Source organism: Rhipicephalus microplus, unplaced genomic scaffold (genome assembly GCF_043290135.1).
Source record: "Rhipicephalus microplus isolate Deutch F79 unplaced genomic scaffold, USDA_Rmic scaffold_18, whole genome shotgun sequence".
Taxonomy (NCBI): domain Eukaryota; kingdom Metazoa; phylum Arthropoda; class Arachnida; order Ixodida; family Ixodidae; genus Rhipicephalus; species Rhipicephalus microplus.
Genome location: NW_027464591.1, coordinates 5,260,487 through 5,284,697, shown reverse-complemented (window position 1 = coordinate 5,284,697; position 24,211 = coordinate 5,260,487). Strand labels below are relative to the sequence as shown.

Here is a 24,211-nt window from a genome sequence, read left to right as displayed (position 1 = left end):
CGCATGCTTAAGATGGGAACATACCCTAGCCTCGTAACCTATAGCCATTACTCCGATATTTCAGAACTTTGTCCGGACTGCCAGAATCGCAGTGATTTTAACCACATGCTCTGGAGGTGCCCCTTTTTACAAAGAAAAAATGAAGAATTTTCTAAGAACTCCTTTCAGTTAATGCTCACGAGTCCGGTTCTCATACAACCACTCAAGGCTGTCCGAATGCCCACGATGCAGCGGTGAGGCTGGGCCTCCCCGTCCCAACGTGAGAGCGGCCCGCGATCATACCCCTATAAAACGGGGGTGGAATCCTTCAGGACCCCAATAAAAGTTTTTCATCCATCCATCCATCCATTCGGCCGCTTCAGTCACTAGCGTGCCTTTGGCGCGTTTCATGAAGTGATAGGGAGCTTTAGAATAGAGCACCGTGAGCCCTTGCGGTGCGGTCGCTGCCACTGCGCATGCGTCGTACGTGAGCCAATGTTCGCGTTCGCTGCCCACCCGCAGAAAATCCGAAATAGCGTGCGGCGATCACGGCCCGTGAGGCCCGCGAAGTGTTGGTGTCGAGGCTATCTGAAGTTTCCGTGCATTTGAGTTTGCAGACCAGCTGAAGTCCTTACATTGTTCCCTAGGAGGGGCAAATGTTATTCTAAAACTCATATGGTGCCGCAGCGCCTGCAAAAGTTATTCTAAAACTCCCTATAAAGTGGCGTTTCATCATTCCTGTTTGTGAAATGAACTTGTAATGTGGTGAGCAGCCATGAATGAAATCTGCTGAAAGAAGACGTTTACACAGTGAGTGAATATGGGAACAAAGTGCTTCGTTAGTCATTGCCGGTCAGGTTACCCTACGTGCCAAAAAAAGGTAGTATTATCCAATGTTCCTTCTGATCCCAAACGTCTCAAAGCATGCACTCAAGCGGTTTCCAGGGAGAACCGACCGCTCAGCACAAAGGATGCAGTCTGCAGCAAACACTTGACTAATGAGATGATTCGTCATGGATGTGAATGAACAATTTTCGCTGCATGACCATTTGTTTTATGTTTATGCAACACAATAATACGTGTAATTAATAGACTTTTTTCTTTTACAGACGTAAGTTTTTTTTTTACTGCATTACGCTGTGCATTCACTGCTTTTTGTGAGCAAGTTTCCAGTGGCATTCCTAAAAAGGTCAGCTGATTGTTTAATGCAAAAAAGAAAAATACTGTAATGCTGTTTTCGTGCACGATAAGAAGGGATGGTAAAATCAGCGAGAAGATAGGCACAGGGTCTCCTGTAAACTTGTCTCCCAGGGAGTAATCACACGGTCATGAATTTTTCGCCGTATAGTTATCATTAGAGCCGCGAAAATAGAATTTGGTGCAACTATGTAATCTGTGTAATGCACTCCAACAAATTGGTTGAGGTATCCAAGTCGTTGCTTCTCTTTTTATGAGCAGTCACGTGGTTTTATTCAAGTTCTGCTCTGCTCGTCATCAAAAGAATGTGCATCCTCCCACGTTGTTCGCGCGCTTAGCATATCCAGCTTGTTGGTACGAGTGTCCTACATACCATCAGCTGTTACTTTATCTGGTCGATTGTGTCTCGCGAGTGTCCCCACCTTAAGTGTTTGTATCTTACACTGTGACTGTGACATACCATGTAGTAGTTGCACTCTGCCTGTGGAGCAGAGAAACCTCCAGGTGGAGGTGCTTGAGTGCATTGCCAGACTGGTTGCCATACATCATGTAATTTCAGAGGTTACTGATACAGTCCTGGTATTTCCATGTCAATCAGCAGCCTGCTTATATTTAAAAAAAAAAAAATTTTTGGTCTGTCTGTCTGTACATTTGTCTGTTTATCCGCCCTAACGATACCTCAAACGGCACCAAACGGCCCACCCCATCCGCAGGGCCCACCAATATTGCTCAAGGTTTAGCGTTCATAGTTGTGCGATTGTCAATTAAAAAGTAATTACTGCACATATCTGAGGTGCCACAACAACGCTTCGATGTTTTTTCTCCCATGTTCATACCTACAACCATGCTATTCGAAATGCAAAAAATGCCCTAGTGAGTCTCTTGTCTTGTACTGAACCCTTATTATGACAATACATACCAATGCAAAACACAGATTTTTACATACTATAGTGCTTGAAGTGTTGCATTGTAACCTTAGCAACTACAGCGTAACCGCCGGGGCAGGAAGCATGCTCTTCATTATCCCCTTCCGCAGCAAGTTTAAAATTGTACTCGTCAAATTTAGAGGCACGTCACGCACCATGTGTTTATTCAAATGGCTTGAAACGTGGTGTGCTCATTTATGCAGGCTTCCTGAGGGGACAAACATCGGTAATTTAGATTATTTATGCTACGTAATGCTGCGGAGGATCACTTAGCTGGTGGCACGACCATGTTCGATGACCAGTTGACATGCTGTGTTCTAGGACCCATGTCACGAGTACTTTTTTTTCTTTGCTTAAAATGAATGAAAAAAAAACAAACTGTGCTTGCATTCTGCCCTAAATAATTTTTTATGCAAGAATTGATGCTGATTGAATAAATAATAATTAGATACTTGATTCCATGCTAATTAATTACTGAAACTTGCAGAAAACAAGACATTCCTTCGTCTTCTTGGAATGCAATACTGAGTGGCTTAAAATCATGCCATGCAAATTTGACGCATTTGTAGACAGTGGATCATAATTAACATCTGAAGAGGATAATTATACTAGAAGTATGAAAGCACAGTGAAAGAGTGGGAAAATGCTCGCGGTTATGACATGCTGAAGTACTTTCTTGTCTTCGTTCCACCCCTCCCTACGTAGGTCTCACTCTGCTTGTTGGGATGAAAGAAGAGAAAAAAAAAAAATGGTTCGGATCCCGCGACAAAATTCTGCAGCTACAGTTGTACTTGACACATTCGAAGCATTTACACAGCAGTCGATTTCGGAAATTGTAGGCTCAAGCAGCGAGATTCTTTGTGGATTAGATGACAAAGTGTTGTAGGGCCCTTTAAGGTTTGCTCATTGGATAATGGAGTGAGTAATGTCAGGTTCAACATTGACAGGAGGACTGCTGCATTTTAGAGCAAGCAAGTGTAATTCGTATTGTTTACATGGAGAAAAAAAATTGAGCTTGCTAATCCATGCATTGTGTAGTGTAGATAGCTGATGATCCCAGATTTACGGAATAGGTGCCAAAAGACAGGAAGTGCAGTCATGGATAGCAGAAAGTTCAGTAGTGTGACAAAATGTAAATGTTTACAGGTGTAAAATGGAATTCTCTCATGCAAGACCAGAATAATTGGAGATTGTTGGGAGACCTTTTTGTCCTCAAATAAACAGAAATGAATGAAGGGTCATGGCAGGGATCATAATGATCACATTCTAAGGGCTTGACATAGCTTTCATGAGATAGCTTCACCAGGTTGGTTGCTTTGGTGTGCATTTTGCAGAGAGGAATGCGATTATGGGTCGTACCGCTGAATTTAGGGTGTTGCAGTGGTCCACATAAACACGTGAATTTGGCTGCAAGGACCTCGATGTTGTGATCTTCATCTGACGTGTGTTTGCTGGAGGCACTTCATTTTTCTTCAAGCTGGTGAAGATCTAGTGAATGAGGCTAACGTGTTTCACTGCATCTTTGTACACACAGAGGTGCTCATGGGCAAACTTTCGTAGCTCTGGCACATGCCTGCAGTTAGTGTGATACTTGGGCATATAGGCTGATAGATGGCAAGCTGTTTTTTGGGTGTTAGTGTGTCATGTAAATTTAAAAACCTTGGCTCATTGTTTCCAGGTGCGCCTCAAGCTTCGGTTGGATCTGACAAAGGACTATGCATCCATCTGTGTGGTGCCCTTCCATGGGATGCAGGGGCGCAACTGTGTGTACACGCTGACGCTTCTCGGCGAGGCGGGACGGCCCGTGCAGCGGTACTTCCACAACGGCTTCCATACGCTCTACCGCGGCAGCACAAACTACCTGGGCATTGAGCTCTGCAAGGCGTTTCTCTACAACCGCGAGAATAAGTGCATCCACGGCGATGCCCTCAGCATTCTGTTCGAGGTGGAGTTCCTCGCAGACAGCACCAACACGCCCATCAAGCGTACGGACATCCCTGTCAGCCCGCTACTCAAGAACTTGGCGGGCCTGCTGGAGGACAAGAGCTTTGGCAACGTGCAGCTGACGGTGCAGCAGCGGAACCTGTATGCCCATCGCGATGTCTTGATGCTTTCATCGCCTGTGTTCGGTGCCATGTTCTCGCATCCCACCAAGGAGTCCCAAGAGCAGGTAAGCACTCACATGCGCAGGTACACTGCGACAATCCAGCTGTGGTAGTTTTGAACGGAATGTGGGCTGTCGAGTCATGAGAGCAACCCATGTAAATTCTCTGGGCACACTTTATTGCTTTCACATCCGTACTTTCTACTGTGGTGAAATGTTGTGATGGAAATCGTGTTGAAATGAAATGTTCAACCCTGCACAGTAATGAAACAGGTATGAGAAGTTGTAAATTTCTCTGCTTATTGAACTCGCTGTCTTTCTTGGAGTCCTTCACTTGCACTTTTTAGCAGTGTATGGTGGCGTAAAGCTCTGGAAGTACGACAAAAAGAAAATTATCATCAGTCTCAGAAAATTAGTAAAGATAGACCAACTGGAAAAGCACTAGGATGTGGAAACTTGAGGCTCCAAGTTTCCTCTAACATTTTGACCAAAACTGAAATCAATGCATGCATCTTAAATGAAATGCTTTGATAATCATTTTTGGTCTACGAGACAGTGGTGGTTGCTTTGGAAACCGACAAGTTCAGGAGGCAAGCAGGTTCTTTATTGCAGTCTTTTTCACTCTGTTTAAGCAATAAAGCTATGGTGATCTACAACATGTCAGCAGGATAAATATTGATTAGTCGGGTCGTGGCGTACGTACAAAAGCAGAAAAATGACAGCCATATGTTTTCACTGCCTGGTGGGAGATTTCCCTAGTGCATTCAATAAAGCTTTTGCAAAGCTTCCCTTCAAGTGAAACTGCAATGAGCACAATCAGCAGCCACACACGTGGAAGTCTTTTTTTCTTCGTGTTAACGGGGTCTGTACATTTTGTTGCACAAAATGAATTCTGCAAGAATTCGTGTCAAGGAGAGAGAAGTAGCATCTTTGAGCAGAGGGAAATGAAACTTTGTGGCTAATAATTGTTGCCTGTAGCGTTATCATGGCATCATTTAAAAGAAATGTGGCTGTATTTTTGTAGATTGTTACGCAGCTGTCTCTGTGTGAACAGGTTTTTTAGACCCAGAATTGCTTGGGGACCTTTGACTGATCTGAATTGCAGTTTGAGAAGCTTCCTTCTTCGGTGTGCATGAAATATGTGTACACATGGGCTACCAGCAGTACTGCCAGAATCATAAATGTCTATAGAAGTCTTAGAAAAGCACCTCTGTTGTGCCATTCCATTAATGGTATAATAGAGGAATAAAACATTGAGAGTATTTCAGTGCTTATAGTTAATTGGCTCAATGCTGGTGCTTGGCATTTTTGATTTTTGATAAGCAATGTTCTTTGAAGTAATAGTTTTTTTTTTTGCTTTGGTTTGTTTCTTTATTACTGGCCATGTTTCTGATGTGTTTTCATGGCTAATGGACTAATTCAAGAGGTGTGCATTTGTAGAATAGCAATTTGACCGGTGTTAACGTAGTTCTGCTATTAAAAAAAAACAGTGTAGACCACATTTTGTTACTGTAAAAGCCACGCGGTGATAAAATTGTGTGTTTAGTGTAAATCGTGAGGCTGATTTATCATAAAATATCCATCCTTGAAAGTGTGTTGAAATGAATTGACATTTGAATATTCTTTTTGAGGAAGCCTCGTTGAAGTGCCCTAAAATAAAACAGAGTGGTGCGTTGGCATTTAGCCTATGCACAAAGGAAACTATACAGTTTGTTATCATCAGTTTCCTAGCTCCAAGCAAACTTATGCATGAGATGTGTTACACTAGTGTTTATAGTGTATAAAAGTTAAAAACTATCTCATGAGTGGAGTGTCACCCAAAGTACCTGCAGGTTGCGGGATAAAATTCCAGCTCCGGCGGCTGCGTTTTCGATGCAGATGAAAATGCTGTAAAGCCCTTGGGCTCAGATTTGGGTGCATGTTAAAGAACCCTAGGTGGTAGAAAATTCTGGAGCCCTCCACTACGGCATTTCTCATAATCATATGGTGGTTTTATGACGTTAGGCACCACATATCAAATGAAATCAGTGGCACCCTAACTAGAGGCACATGCATTTGAATACAACCAGTGCTACTATGTCTACCCAGTTGAGCTTGTTGCAGCGACAGCATTGATTATCTTAGCAATATATGCATTCTTGGCGAGTAAAAGCTACAAGGGAGTGGTTTTAGGACGTTAAACCCCACATATCAATCAATCAAAGCTACAAGGGCTATTACTTGATGTTGATTCGCAGTATACATAAAAGGACAAAATTACCAGCAGCCCTCACCGGTCGTCAACATCAATTGACAGCACGTACATGTGATGCTATCAGATAAGTGATGTGTGTGTTAGAAAAAAAAAAAGAGGGCATTCAGTTGAGCGGGCAAACAGGGCTGGAAATCCTGTCTTTGAACGTTTGTGCTGCACAGGTTGTTGGCAAATGATTGGTAGACTGAAAGAACCAGAGTGCCAGATGAAGTTCACTCCGTGATTAATCGACGTAGCGCGTTTAGAAACATAGGACAAGGGAAGGGACAGAAGGGAGCACTTCTGTCCCTTCCCTTGTCCCATGTTTCTAAACGCGCTACGTTGATTAATTATGTCTTACCAACATGCCCAGCTTTATACTCTATTCACTCCGTGAGTGGGAGCACCACTGTACAATGTATTTACGGAGGCGAAATATGGAAATACTGGAAGGGGGCATTCAAAAAGTAGCATATTTTCAACATCTAAATAAAAGAATTAGTCAGTCGTTTTTAGCAATCATTCATCATTTCCAGTGTCCTTGTACGTTTCTGTGAAATTAACAGCCTAAACGATGTCAACAACCTTCAAAAGGACGTCGACTCCATTTTTAACTGGTGCACAAGCTGGCAAGTAGATCTAAGTGCCACGGAATATAAAGCTTTGAGTGTTTCTCAAATATCATCTTCTGTTACCTAGTTACTTGATTTTTCCCCCTTCTTACGTCCCTCTGCTCAAACATGCTACTTCTCTCTCCTTGACACGAATTCTTTCAGAATTCATTTTGTGCAACAAAATGTACAGATCCCGTTAACACGAAGAAAAAAAAAACTTCCATGTGTGTGGCTGCTGATCGTGCTCATCGCATTATCTGGGTGTACACACCACCACATGTGTAAGCTGGTTGCTCCACATTGGTTCCATTACTAATGCAAACCCCATGCTTGGGTACATTTGCCGCAATTTCACCTCCAACCCCATCTCCTTTAAACTCTTAATGTACAAGGCACTAATTCTTAGCAAGCTAGAATATGCCGTTGCATTATGGCACCCTAGTACAGCTAATGTAATGAATGCTCTCGAACTAATACAGAACAATTCTGCTTGCTTCATTCTACATCCGTCATCATACTAGCATCACTGCCATCAAGAACTCACTCGAGCTGCCTTTTCCCTTATCTCGTAGGCTTTTACACCTGTGTTTATGCCATAAAATCTATCATCACATTCCAACTCTTCGGGACACTGATTTTTCCCCCTTCTTACGTATCGGCTAGAACAGATCATTGTAATAAAGTTGGTGTCATATCTTTAATGAGGAAAGGAAGACGACAACCGGGAACGGTGATCATCACCACAAGAGACAGGAACCACCATATCGGTGCTCGAGTACCATTATCTTCCTTGTCCTGTGACTATTTCTGACTGACCGCCTGTTCGTTAGGCTCGCCCAATAAACCTCTTTACATTTGGTAAATTGTGCTGGGTACCCACATTGCCTACACCCTGGAGCTCTGATCCCGCATCTTGCCGTCGACCATGCAAGTTCACGCTGCTCAACAGACACTACCTCTCGTGGCCGTGGCATGCCCTGGCCTGGTTCAACAGCTGTGAGACACCACAATATTTGCGGGCACCGAAGACCGGTATGTCGAGGACTGGCTGTTGTCCTACGAAAAAGTCAGTCAACCCAACAGGTGAGATGACGCTGCTAAGTTAGGCACTGTAAACTTTTATCTCACCAACATGGCTAAATGTGGTATATGAATAGCAAAACCAAGTTTGCGAACTGGTTCACTTTGAAGGAGGCGATATCCGCTGTTTTCGGTCGTCCTGCCTTACAAAAGTTACGTACTGAACGTATACACACAGGGGCACAAAAACCAGGTGAAACTTTCACTGCCCATATTGAAGACATAATTGATCTCTGCCGGCGTGTCGATGCCTCCATGAGCGAAACGAAAATGCCAAGATACAGCGCGTTACGAAGGGCGTCGTTTTTCAGATGCTCCTCGCGAAGACCCCCAGCGCTGTGGCTGAAGTAGCGACATTGTGTCAGAGCTATGGCGAACTGAGGAGGCAATGAGCTCTCATGTGACGTTCATTCCAGACGATCCAACCAGTCACTACGCTGGACATCATGCCTGACCAGTTGTACCTTCTTATACAAATGAAAAACTTCGTACGAGATGAAGTGCCTTGGCAGCTTTCTCTACTGTTTTGCTCAGCACCAGGAGCTCTCGCGGCAGCAGCCGCTGGGGCACCCCACCCAACCCCATTGGCCCCCATGTTTCGACATGTGTTCCAAAAGCAGATTTCCAAGGCCATACCAGTGCCGTTTTAGCAGCACCCTGTCACCAAGCCTCTTACTTACGCTGAGGCAGTAAAGCGGCTGCAGTCACACCAATCCTTGCTGTTCCATGAAATGTGGCATACCACACCCCCGACTCAGCCGTCCACCACTTGGACTCCTCCCATTTCTACCGCAGCCTCAACTCAGCTATTCGCCACATGGGCTAGCTGCTCCCCCCACTGCAGATGCCTGACAAATGCGCGATATGCGGGCAATCTGTTTTGTATGCAGCGTCCCTGGCCATATCGCCAAATACTGCCATCGTTGTGTGCCAAGATACACAGACCCCTACTTGAAAAATAACTACATGGACCATCCACCATCTCGTTATGAAAACTCGAATCTTCAATCAAGCAAGTCTTCACGTGACTATCTGCAACCTATGTGTGGTTGCTCACCTCCACCCTGTCACCACTCCATGTCACCCACGCAACGTCAGCAAGCTCTTGAAAATGAGGGAAACTAGCAGTCGCAGTTCCTGAGGCAAGAACTGCGTTGCCGAAATGCTCAAGTCCTGAAACTCTGCCATCAAATACTGTAGAAGTTTTTGTGGAAGGCGTCCCTGCATATGTCTTTGTTGATACCGGAGTTCCCGTTTCCATTATGGATGCCAAACTTTGCCGCAAGCTCCCAAAAGTGGCCACACCTTTTGATACGATGTCCTTGCGTACAGTGAATGCAAAGCCTGTTTGGCCTATAGCCAGCCGCCTGCACTGCCCGACTGACCATCGTGACCAGCCACTATGCTGTTGAGTTTATTGTCCTTCCATCCTCCTCGCACAATGTCATACTTGGCTGAGATTTCCTATCACGTAATTGCGCTGTTATCGATTTTGCCAGATCTGAACTTGAACTCCTGCCATTCTGCGACCAGCCCCCCATCCATTTTCAGCAAGCTGCACACAAGCTGGTCGTCAAGGAAGATACTGAAATTCTGCCGACAGTAGCTGTTTTGCTCCCCGTGTTCTGCAACAGTATTTGTGATGAAGCTGCATTCTTTGAACAATCAAGAATCTCCCTTAGTCAAAAGCCTCTTCTTCTGCCTCATTCGACCCTCTCCATGTCTCAAGAAAACAGCTCACTCTGCCTAACCAATCCTCTTCTGTATCCAATTCTTTATCCCATTCAAGAGGTGAATCTTTTGGATGTGTGCAGGCCATTTACAATGGAGAAATATTTATCATGCAGCAAAACTTATCTTCCAGTGACCCAGACGTCATCAGTGCCCTCAGCCCTTCTTATGTACCACCTTCCGAGCTCTTCGATTCATTGATCGCTGATAGACTGTTACCATCTGATTGCTCTGTTCTTCTTGAACTGCTGTACCACTTCCGTGAATCTTTCGATATTGCTTGACCTTCCTTCGGCCAAACTTATACTATTGTTCACTACATCACCACAGGCTCCAACATCCCTGTGCAACAACGATCATACCATGTCTTCGCCGCTGAACGTCAAGTTATTGCTGAATATGTTGACGATATGCTCAAACGCAGCGTGATTCAACGTTCACAAAGTCTGTGGGCATCACTGGTGTTTATAATGATAAAGAAGGATAATCTGATTTGCTTCTTTAAGTGCCAGTAATCAATGCTTCGCATTGATTACTGGCACTTAAATAATGTCACTCGGAAAGACGTGTAGTGTCATCATCATCGCCATTCATCATCATCGTCATTTTTCTAGCCATCGCGCTGCGCCTCTCATGCAGCTGATGCGACAGCTCGAGGCGCGAGCTGTAGAGAACGAGCTCACGTGCCTGGCGGTTTGGACGTGGCAGCTGCCACTGCTCCGCTTCGGCAATCGCCCTGGATAATAAAGTGGCTCTCTCTAAAGTGGCTCTCTCTAAAGTGGCTCTCTAAAGTGGCTCTCTCGCTACAGACGTGTACCCTCTGCCTAGGATTGATGACACCCTTGATTGTTTACAAGGCCATGAGGTGTTTTCATCCTTAGGTTTGCACTCGGGGTATTGGCAGGTACCTTTAGCCAATGCTGATCGCCCAAAGACAATCTTTGTAACACCAGATGGGCTATATGAATTCATGTCATGCCTTTTGGCCTCTGAAGTGCGCCGGCTACCTTTGGGCACATGATGGACTCAGTTCTGCGCGGTTTAAAATGGAACATATGTTCATGCTACCTCGACAATATAATTGTTTTTGTGCCAGATTTTGCAACACATCTTCCGCACGAAACATGTTCTAATATGTCCGAAGAATGCTCAGCTCCAACTGAATCTTACGGAATGCCACTTTGCGGCCCGGGAACTTACGATTCTCGATCACTTGCTATCAAGGGATGGCATACTATCAGTCCTGGCAAAACTACGAGCTGTTGCTGACTTTCTCAAGCGCACGACTGTAAAGCAGTTGCGGGGCCTTGTAGGCTTATGCTTCTACTTTCGGCGCATTGTGCGCAACACTGCCTCTGTAATTGCGCCTTTGACTCAAATTTTAAGGAGCGCCACTGATATATCTTCATGGTCTTCCGAGTGTAGTCAAGCATTCTCTACTCTTCGCTGTCTCTTGATGTCACCTCCCATATTGTGCCAGTACGACCCATCGGCTGCAACGGAAGTTCATACAGGTGTCGGCCGCGGCACGGTTCCCACACAACAAAAGCCTAGGTTCCCAGAGTATGTTGTCGCATATACTCCAGCAGAACGCTGTTATCGAAAAAGAATGCTTGGCCATAATTTGGGCGCTTGCCGAGTTCTGCCCCTACGTATATGGCTGCACATTAATGTAGTTACAGACCACCATGCGTTATGTTGGCTGTTTTTGCATAATGATCCATCAGGTCACCTTGCTCGTTCACCATCATGCGTTATGTTGGTTGTTTTTGCATAATGATCCATCAGGTCACCTTGCTCGTTGGGCTCTCTGACTTCAGGAGTATGACATCTTCGTTGTCCACCATTTTGACCGCAAGCACACTTATGCTGATGCACTGTTGCGGTCCTCACTGTCAACTGAGACAACATTCATCTCTTGTGTAGATCACATTGTGTCAGCTCTTGACGTTGATACCGTCCCCTCTGCACAGCGCAACAATCCATAAACGGCTTTACTTCTTGGTGTTTTATCTGAAGCACCCGCCCTTCCGACCACTCGAGCACTGCAACACCAGGGTTCGCACCTCAGCATTCGCACCTCAGCATTTGAGATGTCCTCTTGTACCGGCGCAATTACTCACCAGATGGCAGAAAGTGGCTCCACGTTATTTCCTGAACACTGCGTTCTACAATCTGCACGTCCTTTCACACCGACCCACAATGTGCTCAGGCCGGTCTCTTCAATGCTTGTGGAAGAGATATTACTGGCGTGGAATGTTTACCTTCATTCGTCAGTTCATTCGAGGCTGCCAAGAATGTCAGTGACGGAAAGACCACCGCATCCTGCAGCGGGTTTGCTACAGCAGCTTTCATGCGCAGACCGCCCATTTGATCGCATCGGAATAGACCTTTATGGGCCACTGCCATTGACTACGTCTGGCAACCGATGGGCTATCATTGCTGTGTACCATTTTACCCGGTACGCTGAACCTGCTGCTCTTCCCACGGTGACAGCACAGGACGTCGCATCTTTCGTCCTCAGTCATTTTGTGCTCTGTCACGGACCTCCTGGCAAACTTCTCAGTGATTGTGCCCATGTATTTCTCTATGACGTCATTAAAGCACTTCTCTATCAGTGCCATATTGTACGTTGGACGAGTACTGCCTACCACCCTCATACAAACGGTTTGACTGAGCGTTTTAATCATACCCTGGTCGACATGGTTGCGACGCACATGTTGCATCCGATCAATCAAACTGGCACCTTGTTCTTTCATTTGCAACCTGCGCATACAACACAGCGGTGCTAGTCACAACGGGATTTTCCCCTTTTTTCCTTCTGTACAGTCGCCAGCTCTCCCGCACTATCGACACCTTGCTGCCATGCACACCGGATGCATCTGAGTGCACAACCGTTTCTAAAGCTGCCCGTCACATTGAAGAATGCCTCTGGCTAGCCAAGCAGCTTACTACAACCGACCAACAACGCCAGAAAGAGGCCCTAGATCACGACCACCCCCTTGCGAAAAAATTCGCGTCTGGAACACTTGTATGGCTGCATATACCACCCTGCGCTCCTTGTTACCCAAACTACTCTCAAACTATCACGATCCATACCGTGTGGTCAAGCATACTTCACCAGTCAACTACGCCATTGAAACTCTTATGCCGCCGAGCGACCGTCGTCGGTGTAAGTGTGATATCGTTCTCGTAGATAGCCTCAAGCCGTACTTTGACCCGATTGTTCTTACCTGCTACATCACCAGCATGGCTTCATCTTTCTTGATGGGGGCAAATATAAGGAAGAAAGAAAGAAAGACAACCGGGAATAACGATCATCACCATGAGAAGAAGGAACCACGAGATCAGTGCTCGAGCACCACCATCTTTCTCTTCCTGTGGCTATTTCTAAGCGTCCGCCTATTTGTTGGGCTCGCCCAATAAACCTCTTTACATGTCTAACAAAAACTTGGAGTGACTCGTTTGTGCCCAGAACATCTGCAGACTGGAACCACCTTTCCAGACCTGTGGCAGCCATCATCGATCATCAGTTGTTTACCAGCTACCATTATGTAGATAAGCAAACCAACTTGAATTGTCTTTTTGTACAACACGTTTATATTCAGCTAACATTGTATGAGTAAAAAAATCATGCTTAATTTCCTCCATAATGCCATTGGTCTGCAGGGTGTTATTAAATAAATAAATAAATAAATAAATAAATAAATAAATAGCTGCTGCAGGACTCCCATATGGACTAAGTAGGGAGGCACATAAAGCCACACGCTTTATAAGAGGGAGCAAAGATAGGTTACAAGAGACCACCGTGTTGTGAACTGTACCTTGTCAGAAGAGCAAACGTCAGTTGGTAGTTTTGTGCATTCGCTTTGTATTTTGATCAGCATCCCCTCAAAATTTCAACAGCACGGGAAAAACTCAGACGGGTGAAAAGAGAGCTGACATGGACATAAGCTGTCCGTGACACACACTGTCTGCAACGCTTGTCCGTATCAGCTCTGTTTTCATTCACATTTTTCTTACGTTTACGTCAATCGGTATTCAAAAGACTTGAATATTTTTTTAACCTACCCACACAAGAAAGACTATTCAGTCCCTCTTATAGCCTTATTAAAAATATCAACGTGTTGTTCACTTCAATTGCTTTAGTAACACACATCTATATTATTTCGACAGGTAATCCACCTGCCGGACCAATCCTTCGATGCCATGCGTGAGATGCTGCTCTTTATCTACACGGGTGAAGTTCCGAATCTGGACAAGGTTGCCGAAGACTTGTATGTGGCTGCAGACAAGTACTCAATGAGTGAACTGAAGACTCTCTGTGGGGACTACTTGGGTTCAAACTTGACTGTAGAGAGGGCAGCAGATGCGTTTGTCCTCTCGAACATGTACAGCGATGCCGAGCTGTCGCGTAGCATTGCTCGTTTTATTGCAGACCATCTGGTGGCTGTGCAAAGAACTGCTGGCTGGAAGAACATCTGGGGCAAACCTGACATCACTGAGCGGCTGTTTATGCTCATTGCTGACATTGGAAATACCCTCGAGCCAGCCACATAGTCTCTTGCTGACAGACTTATTCCAGCATTTTGCTCCACTGGTCAGTGTGGGTTGTGGAATGGCGACGAGGGTGGAATTTTCCATAGGAGCTACTCGAAAACCAGAAGTTTGCACTTGTGTATCCGCATACGTCGTCGTCTCTTACTCAGTGTGTTCTTATGAAAATTGGGTATCCAATCTTTTGCCATGTCAGGCATGAGTTCTGAACAAATAAAAGAACATGCACAAGCTTTGTCGGTACTATATGTTCAAAGCATGTCTATTGTGGTGCTGTCAGGTTACACTCGTTGCTGATATTGGCTGTTGCCATGGGTTGGCTCTTTAGGCCGATCTACTAAAGACATTTTGCCTGTTTGCGTGGTGGCTGGCAATGTAGTGAAAGTGTCTTTTCGAAGATTAGCTAAATGCGAAAATTTTGTGTAAATAGCTTCAAATGTTTCCACTCCGGGTGTACTCTGAATTTGTGAAAAGTGTACTCTGCTGGCTTTTATTAAAAGCTGGAGCCAAGCTGTGTGCTGGCTCTTGGAGGTCAGGATGATTGATGCAAATTTAGTATTGTGACACACTTGTGACTGACATAGGCAGAGTCCTTATTTAACCTAGCAGCTTGTTTGTAAATTGTAAAAATGGTCCACCAGTACTTTGCTGCACTAGCGTGTATTGTGTGGGAGATTTTTGAGGTTGTGCCAAGTTGAAAGTTGTATGCAGAGGAAAATTTTCCTTCCAGATATTTTGCATTGTGCACTCCCAAAAGCTAGCACTTACACATGATAATCTGTGATGGAACCAACAGTCAATACATTGAACTATTCTGGTAGTATAAGTTGCATTTGTAGAGTTTCTGAGGACGAAGTCTGTGATTGTGAGTAGAAGCAACACTAAGGACAGGTGCAAAATGTTTGCCGTATATTTGCTGATGCTGTAAGACAAAAGTGAGAGCAAAAAATGAAAGCTGGGCAAGTTAGTGCACAATCAACTTTATAGCAAAATACATACAAACAGCCCATAAAGCAGTGAAAGCCCACAAACAGGCCACAAGGCAGTGGAAGCCCTCTTGTGTTTTTTGAGAACGACGGGCTTCTGTGAACGCCTCTGACTTGCTGTGGAGTTCAACACGCTGCAGTGAATTTACCAAGTAACAAAAAACTAAAAAGTGAACCTGGGCTCTCCTCACAACTACGTAAGGTAACTTCAACTTGTTGGTTGTGTGTAGCGGTTGTGTGTAGCGGTTGTGTTTTTCATTTGTAGATTCATATTGGTGCTATGTTCTCATGCTGCAGAGAAAGTTAAAATAGGTGACCTCCTTTTCATGTCTTTTAGATTTACCACTGAAAACGATTGCTCTTGATTACATCTTACAACTCTCTAGCAATTTATTATATTGTTTTTCAATATGTTATGTTAGCCATAAGGTGTTTGCAGTTGATGGGGCTGGGGGCTAAGTTGCTGACAGCAGCAGTAATGCAGAAACATTGAAAGCAAGTTATTGATGACTTGCTAACATTGGTAACATTAAAGTTCAAAACTGGCATAAAAACTGTCTGTTTGCATGCATGCCGAAAGAGTGGGTTAAACCAGTCATGTCACTTCTATAGAGAAAGTGACTAGGCGCTATTCCATGTTTCTACATACTGCGTTGACACAGTGCAGCCGTCAATAAAACAGCTGTAAGCATTGTGCTACTTGCATGTGCCACTAACCAGAGGCAGTGCCGAAAGTTAGTGCCCGGCATGAGACTTCGTCCCATGCCGGGGACGAAGTCTCAGTAGTAATTGTAACATTCTGAAGTTTTGCAATATTTGAGCGGTCCTTCAAGCACACCATTATTTTGGTTGTTGGGTTTCTGCACAAAGAAGGATTAATGTCGGTGTGTTAGCAACATGAAAGCTTTTCAATATCATGTAGAACTTGACTGCTCTTGTGCTGTGAAATGCAAGCAGGGAGCAAATTGGGATGTTAATACACCATGTGGAAATAAGTAGCAATTTGTGCTTGCATTTTAGAGCTTTAAAGAATGAAATATGGGTAAGTCTAGAAAGTTGAAGTATGCTATTTGTCTGCACTTTTAATGTAGATTGTATTGTAGGTTGCACAAGTTTGCTCACATCTCGCATTATGGTTGTTGCGTACAAATGTGGCCACTAGGATGGGCCGAGAGACTACGTTACCTGTTTTTTAAAGCTGTCTAAGTTGAGAGACTGTTTAAGAATGGCCATAGTACTGTGAAAGTAACTGTGAAGTATTACTGTAAAAATGTTTCTGTTGCGCAATATAAAGCACTGTGATCCAGCATATCTGGCGGGATAAAGCTGTCGGTCTTGCACAGTCTTTCAGTTTTCTTTGGCACCTGCTGCTAACTTCATCTATTATATCTGCCAACCAGTGTATGTACAATAAGGTGGCCTTGCCTAGCTGTAGCTACCACTCCAAAGTAATTAATCTGCAAATGCAGGTGGTACCCAGATGGTGATGTAAAAGATCAATGTGCTGTGTGTTTTCCTCTGAATTTTTAAATGTCCTTTGGCATGTATTTACGCAGCTCAGTTATGTGTTTAATGTTCTTCACTGTACACACTAAGGTCAGTTCAGGGTGCTGCAATGCTTTTTTGCTTGAATGCTCAAGTCCTAGAGGCCAAAGTTAGTGTGTGTTTTTAAGCATCTAGAGAGTGCATTTGTCATTGGCACGTCTTCAGTGTGCACCAAGCTGTGGTGCTGCGTTCAACATTCTAGTGCAAATGTACATATACCTAGAATAGTGGTTTCAACTAACCATTATCATGTGAGTTGTATTTAACTATGTCATTGTATTCATTGTAATAAAAGGAAATGTGATAGACTGTACCTTGCATTTTCATGTTACTGCAAGTGCGAGGATTACACTACAACCTGGAAAGGCCTATATCACCAGTTATGTTTGGGACAAGCGAAGGATGGCCAGTCGGTAAACGGCGCCTGATGAAAAGGGAAGATAATGAAAAGTGGCTGCCCAGACGAAGTACTCAGCTGTTTACCTCTGCACGTGACTTTGTTGCCGAACTCCGTGCTGGCGAGTCAACCGTACGGCGGAAGCAATCTCACAGTGAGCCAGACTGAGAAATAAGTGGTCCCTGTCGCGACACCGCTCCAGACAGGATATTGTGGCAGCGTGCTGTCACGGTAAGTGTGACAGACTGCAGCATCGTGTGTACTAACTCCAGACAGACGACTTTGTTTGTTGTTGTGCAAAAGTATTTTAGGCTGTACTTTGACGAAATGATGGAGTTATTCTGTAGCCGATTTTTAGGAGGATGAGGATAGCAAAGTGTGAGAACGCCGAGGCTGAGACAGGTCTTTGAGGGAAGGAGAGTTGCTTGCTGCATCGGGAGCATCAAGAAGGGGTTCGTCCCAAGAGGCAGTCTCAGATGAGACGGGAGGTTTAATGGAGTGAAATGGAGAGGAGGGGAGCTTAGTACTTGAGTACGAGATCGGGAAGCGGGGCCAGAAATCGTGCTTGGCGCCGTCTTTGATCCAGGGTTTGATACTACATCGAGAAGTTGGTGTCGATTTGTGCAGTATACTAAGGGCTTGGAAAGTAACGCCGACGTTATTAAAGCCCAGTTCTTACTGTGCGGTCGGTTTAGTGGCCGCCCCGGCCTTCGGTTGTAAATAAGTGTCAGTGTGTAAATAAACTGAAGTTTGCCAGAAACTGAGTAACCGGACCTGTCCAGTTCAACGTGTCGTCGCGGCCATCTGAGCCCTTGGGATTACCTACATCATCCCAAACTTAACTCCACCCCCAAGAGCCAACTGCAACAAAGCCTTAAACTTTCAAGAAAAAACAATCCTGATATTGATGAGCCCTCTTGTGGCAATTGGTGTTTTTATTGAAATTAGAAGAATAGCAAAAAAGCAAGCAAAAGTAGTTGTTTTTGACACTCCTGTGTGGTAGTGTGGCATCAAGCAAACATTTTTATCACTGCCTACTTATTTAAGATTAGGATGGCCAACAGCATGGAGAGCAAGGACTGTGCTGTCAGTGAGACTATTGAGCACCTTTTGTGTTATTGCCCAGAATATGCGAACGCGATGCTTCACCTCTGCACTGTTAAACTGTCGAGAAGGTATCGGGACCATGGCGCTATTCATCCCGGTTCTGAAAGGAAACAAAAGTGCTGTTGCGTTTCCTCAAGGACACTGGTGTGATTCATCGTTTGTGTGGTGAAACATAAAACTGTTATGCGCCGGCCCAGTTGCTACCCGTGAGGGTAGCCTACCGGGCTCAGCCCAGGTTAACCTCCCCACCTTTCTTATTCTCTCTCTCTCTCTCTCAAGCAAACTTCGGTGCTCAAACCACGTACATCCACTGAGTACTTGGGGCTGTAGCGATACAATGCAGAACAAAGGAATAAACACCAATTCTTCCTTACGAAAGAGTGGTGAATTTTCAGGAGCTACACAGTAGTGTTTGGCAAGCTGCCGAGTTGAAGAGAGAAGAGGTTTGGTTAAGAATGTAGTCAATTTGAGAGACAGTGGTAGCTGCGAGTGACGCAGACACGAAGTGTGTTGCATAGAGTCATCAACCAACGAACGAATGAATGAATGTGTGGTTGAAGAAAAGGAAAAAAGGCACTATCTTCTGCAGCCCTTGTGGGAGCACGGCTCAACGCCTAAGGGGGCGGAAGGGGTGGAGTGGAGAAAAGTGTTTAGAAGTAGATATGAGGAGAAGGGTTGAAGGAACGTGGCGGCCATGGCTGGTAGAGCAAAAAGCGGATAGGGGCGTTGGCAGGGCAGTCTGAGTCGTAAGATTTAGAAGTGTGAACTGCAGGGGATATCAAGTGATCCTACAACTTGGATGATAGCCATGTGGAATCCAATATGCCAGGATACTTTTGAAGGCTGGTCCCTTTTGAAGGCTAGTGCTTCCGCTTCTGCCAGCGTCAAGTCCTTTTTGGCTAATAGTTGTTTCTGCAGGTTTTTCGAGCGCACTCCACAAACGATGCGGTCCCTCAGCATTCGCTCCAACATTGAAGAGAAGTTGCAGTTATGCGCTAGCTTGCGAATCTCGACGATAAACGCCTGCACGGACTCCCCTTCTTGTTGGTTTCGGTGAAAGAACTTGAAGCTTTCTGATATCTCGTTAGGGGACGGATCATAGTGCTCGTTCAAGGTTGAAACAACTTCTTCGTAACTCAGCGAGCTTGGTTTTTGCGGTGCGATTCTGCCGCAAAGGATTTCAACGGTCCTCGATCCTAACGCAGCCACCAACAAGGCCCTTTTCTTCGCGTCGTCCGTAACTTCGTTCGCTTCGAAGTAGGCGTCAATCTTAACGAGATACGCTTGCCACTTATCTGTCTCCTCTGCAAAATCCGGAAGCTTGAGGGCCATGGCTGCGGGCGGGCTGATGGGCGTCTTCGTCTTGGTCTCGCCGCTGGCGCCCGGCTTACACGTATCGGTGGGTATTCTCGTCGCCACTGTGGGAGGCGGCCACGCCGCTCCAGCAGTAAACGTGACAGTCGGACCATGCCAACAGAAAAGAACGGCCAGTTTTATTCACACTCGTGAATATATATAGGAAAGTAAGGGGGAGAGGGAAGGGGGATAAGATTGTGCACATGCGCACTTGAGAGCTTGGGTCGCGTCGTTCAATGGGTTACAGCATTTCTTCCCCCTTAGTAGCCAAAACGCACGACCGGTTTCTTGGCTCGTGTGGAGCGACGTAGTACGTATGGTTGCGATTCTGTGGTACTCTGAGAGGTAGCCGGCGCCGTTGTTTCTAGTCGTACCGGCCCTGGGGAAACCGGTGTAGATGGCCTCGACATGTCGTCGGCTGCTGGCGTTTCATCTGGGCTCCGCTTGCGAACTTGATCCACGTGGCGGCGGACAAGGCCATCCACAGTCTTTACCTCCAGGAGGCGAGTGCCACGCGTAGCCTCCACTGTGCCTGGGAACCACTTGTCTCCGGCGCCGTAATTTCGCACGTACACGTAGTCTCCCGGTGCGAAATTCCAGCCTGGGTCACTCGCAGCTTTGGTAGGATAGACTCTGGAAGGAAAAGACATCTCCATTCTTGTGCGCAGACGGTATCCTAATAGCCTCTCTGAGGGAGAAGGACCCTCCTGGTGTGGTGCGTTCCGATAATTGCACAATACACGTGCCAGTGAGGTGAGGAGGCAAGTGCCGCCTATCTTCTTCAAGCCATCTTTGATAGTGCGCACGGCTCGCTCTGCTAGTCCATTACTCTGGGGGTGATAGGGAGGTGTTCGAATATGCGCAATGCCATTGCGCTCCATGAACTGCTCGAACTCTCGTGCCGTGAATGGCGTCCCGTTGTCAGAAACCACCGTGCGCGGTATACCAAAACGGCTAAATATCGTTCTGAGGGCCTCGACTGTGCTATGCGAGTTGGCCTGCGACACGGGAAGCGCCTCAATCCACTTGGTGTGCGCGTCGACAACGATGAGTAACATTTTCCCTTTTACTGGTCCCGCATAGTCCACATGTAACCGCGACCACCTTTCGTGCGTCTCGGGCCAATTTACTGGTTCTTTTGCCTGAGCCATCGGCAACGCTTGCACACAGTTTTGGCATGTCGCCGCAACGCGCTCGATGTCTTGCTCTACGCCGGGCCACCAAAATAACGATCTGGCCTTCGCCTTCATGGTGGAAATTCCTTGGTGGGCTTCATGCAGTAGCCTTAGCAACTTCCCGCGTGCTGCTGTCGGCACTACAAAGCGATGGCCCCAGTAAAGCAGTTCTTCACTAACAGACAGCTCATGCCGCCTTTTGTAAAAATCGGCAATTTCTGTAGTTTCCGTGTCGAGTTTTTTCGGCCAACCTTCCCGGGTATACTTGCGTACCTGGAAAAGTACCTCATCCGCGACGGCGAGTGCCTGGAGTTCCTTCCATGGCAGGGCCGGCTGATCCCACTGGTCCAGGGTCAGAACTTGAGCTTCGTCCTCCTGGTCCACTTCTTCCTGCAACGGTTGGGGTAGACGGCTAAGAGCATCAGCATTGCACATGAGTTTACCCGGTCGATGTTGCAACCGATAACGGTAGGCACCAAGTATGATGGCCCAACGCTGAATGCGCGCAGCGGCCATAGCCGGCGTCTGACGATCCGCTCTTAGGAGACCCAACAGTGGTTGATGGTCGGTTAGAAGCGTGAACTGTCTGCCCAGCAGATAATCTCGGAATCGCGTGACGCCATAAACCAGAGCCAACGCCTCACGTTCAATCTGTGCATAATTCTTTTCTGCGGCAGTAAGCGTCCTGGATCGAAATCCAAGGGGCTGATACTGTCCTTCAATTCGGTGGAATAGTGCCGCTCCCACACCGTAGGGTGACGCGTCGCACTCCAGAAATAGCTCTCGTGCGGGATCGAAGTGAGTTAACACAGGCGCGGAACACAAAACGGCTTTTGCTTTTCGGAAGGCATCGTTTTCGCGCTCATCCCAAGACCATTTCGATTTCTTTTCCAGAAGAAGGTATAGGGGACTCAGGAGCGTGGACAGATTAGGCAAGAATTTATTGTAGAAAGTTAGCATGCCCAAAAAAGACCGCAATTCCGTGACATTGTGAGGAGTCGGTGCCAGCTTAATTGCTTCGATGTTCTTGTCTGACGGGTGCAACCCTGCCGCGTCAATTCTGTGTCCTAGATACGTAACTGACTCCTCACCTATTCGGCACTTGTCCGCGCGGAGCTTCACGCCGTACTCCCTGAACCGCTGCAAGACTGCTTGCAGGTTCGCAGTTGGCTTATCGTTCGCATCTGCTATCAGGACGTCGTCTAAGTACGCTTGAACCCCTGGTAGGCCTTGCAGCACCTGCTCAATTGTTCGTTGAAAAATCGCAGGGGCCGAGGCTATCCCAAACGGTAGCCTGTTATAACAAAAGAGGCCCTTGTGAGTGTTTATAACCGCTAACTTGCGCGAATCTTCGTCTAGAAGAATTTGGTTGTAGGCATCACGTAGATCCAAGATACTGAACTGCTGCCCTCCACGAAGCGTAGCGAAAATGTCGTCCACTACGGGTAGAGGATAACTTTCCATTTCACATACTGGGTTTAGAGTAACTTTGAAATCGCCACAGATGCGGACTGTTCCGTCACGTTTCAGCACTGGCACCCCTGGGGTTGCCCATTCTGAATAGGAAACTGGCGTAATAATGCCTTCGGCCACGAGCCGATCTAGCTCGGCGGACACTTTGTCTAGCAAAGAAAATGGAATTTTTCTTGCCTTACAGAACCTTGGGGTTGCTCCGTCCTTTATATGAAGCCGTGCTGGTGGTCCCTTGATGGCTCCCAGGCCCTCCGCAAAAAGGTCGGCGTACTGTTCCAGCACGGGTGCCGCTGTCCGACTCTCCAGCTTCCCGTCCGATGAGAGTGACGCGATGTGAAGAAGCGGTGCCCCTTGTGTCTCGAGCATCTGTAACAGGTCACGGCCGCAAAGGCTAGGACCTTCGCAGTCTAACACAACGAGATCGCAGTCAACTGTTGCAGACTTGTAGGAAGCTTGCATTTTGACAATGCCCCGCACTGGTATCTTCCCAAGATAGCATGACAGAGTTAATGCGGCTTTACAAAGCGGTGGCCACTTATGACGATAGGCTTCGTATATCGCTTTAGGCACTACGCAGACAGGTGAACCTGTGTCGATTATCATATTCAGTGGCACTCCGTTCCATGTAACCTGCTTGTGTAGGGGCGGAACCAGGCTTCCATTACCCTTCACTGACCATATTTGTAGTGCGTTACAATCGTTATCTTCACTTTCCGCTGAACACTCTGTTATCGCGAAGGTTCTGTTGGTGGTGGCTGTCCGGGAGCATACTCGCGCCAAGTGACCTTGTCGCCCACATTTGTAGCACCTGCGCCGTCGTAATGAGCATTCCCTGGCTTGATGTCCCTGTTTGCCACAGCAGCTGCAGTGCTGCGATAAGCTGCTCCGTTCGCTCCTGCTGATTTCGGGTTGCCTGCTACGCTGCACGTTGAACACCCCAACGGCGTCACCTTGCCCGGTCATCTGTTGCGACCCTAACTCCGCGCTTTCGGCTGCTAGAGCTAGTGCTTCCGCTTCTGCCAGCGTCAAGTCCTTTTTGGCTAATAGTTGTTTCTGCAGGTTTTTCGAGCGCACTCCACAAACGATGCGGTCCCTCAGCATTCGCTCCAACATTGAAGAGAAGTTGCAGTTATGCGCTAGCTTGCGAATCTCGACGATAAACGCCTGCACGGACTCCCCTTCTTGTTGGTTTCGGTGAAAGAACTTGAAGCTTTCTGATATCTCGTTAGGGGACGGATCATAGTGCTCGTTCAAGGTTGAAACAACTTCTTCGTAACTCAGCGAGCTTGGTTTTCGCGGTGCGATTCTGCCGCAAAGGATTTCAACGGTCCTCGATCCTAACGCAGCCACCAACAAGGCCCTTTTCTTCGCGTCGTCCGTAACTTCGTTCGCTTCGAAGTAGGCGTCAATCTTAACGAGATACGCTTGCCACTTATCTGTCTCCTCTGCAAAATCCGGAAGCTTGAGGGCCATGGCTGCGGGCGGGCTGATGGGCGTCTTCGTCTTGGTCTCGCCGCTGGCGCCCGGCTTACACGTATCGGTGGGTATTCTCGTCGCCACTGTTAGTTGGGAGGCGGCCACGCCGCTCCAGCAGTAAACGTGACAGTCGGACCATGCCAACAGAAAAGAACGGCCAGTTTTATTCACACTCGTGAATATATATAGGAAAGTAAGGGGGAGAGGGAAGGGGGATAAGATTGTGCACATGCGCACTTGAGAGCTTGGGTCGCGTCGTTCAATGGGTTACAGCA

General features: G+C 46.5%; 3 protein-coding genes across 3 annotated transcripts in view; 1 reads left to right on the top strand and 2 right to left on the bottom strand.

Annotated features, from left to right (window-relative positions):
• LOC119178648 (speckle-type POZ protein) overlaps positions 1 to 14,962 on the top strand; it is a 35,155-nt gene extending 20,193 nt beyond the window's left edge. The window contains exons 3-4 of the mRNA XM_037429870.2: positions 3,781 to 4,272; positions 14,041 to 14,962. Coding sequence (XP_037285767.1) covers positions 3,781 to 4,272; positions 14,041 to 14,424 — 876 coding nt within the window. The 3' untranslated portion in view covers positions 14,425 to 14,962. The remainder of the gene's footprint in view (positions 1 to 3,780; positions 4,273 to 14,040) is intronic.
• Positions 14,963 to 19,209: 4,247 nt separating this feature from the next.
• LOC142785177 (uncharacterized) lies at positions 19,210 to 19,788 on the bottom strand. Its single transcript, XM_075883632.1, has one exon. It carries the CDS (start codon positions 19,786 to 19,788, stop codon positions 19,210 to 19,212), a length of 579 nt encoding a protein of 192 aa, XP_075739747.1.
• Positions 19,789 to 20,072: 284 nt separating this feature from the next.
• LOC142785176 (uncharacterized) lies at positions 20,073 to 23,933 on the bottom strand. Its single transcript, XM_075883631.1, has 4 exons — positions 23,411 to 23,933; positions 22,638 to 22,867; positions 21,261 to 21,377; positions 20,073 to 20,954 (listed from the first exon to the last, which is right to left on the bottom strand). Exons 1-4 carry the CDS (start codon positions 23,931 to 23,933, stop codon positions 20,073 to 20,075), a joined length of 1,752 nt encoding a protein of 583 aa, XP_075739746.1.
• Between the last annotated feature and the right edge of the window lie 278 nt (positions 23,934 to 24,211).

Coding starts and splice junctions, on each gene's coding strand:
- LOC142785177 (XM_075883632.1), bottom strand. CDS start 19,788: ATGGCCCTCAAGCTTCCGGATTTTGCAGAGGAGACAGATAAGTGGCAA.
- LOC142785176 (XM_075883631.1), bottom strand. CDS start 23,933: ATGGCCCTCAAGCTTCCGGATTTTGCAGAGGAGACAGATAAGTGGCAA. Junction 21,378..22,637: donor CAACCCCAAGGTTCTGTAAG/GCAAGAAAAATT, acceptor CAACCGTTGCAG/GAAGAAGTGGACCAGGAGGA. Junction 20,955..21,260: donor CGGATGAGGTACTTTTCCAG/GTACGCAAGTAT, acceptor CCGATGGCTCAG/GCAAAAGAACCAGTAAATTG.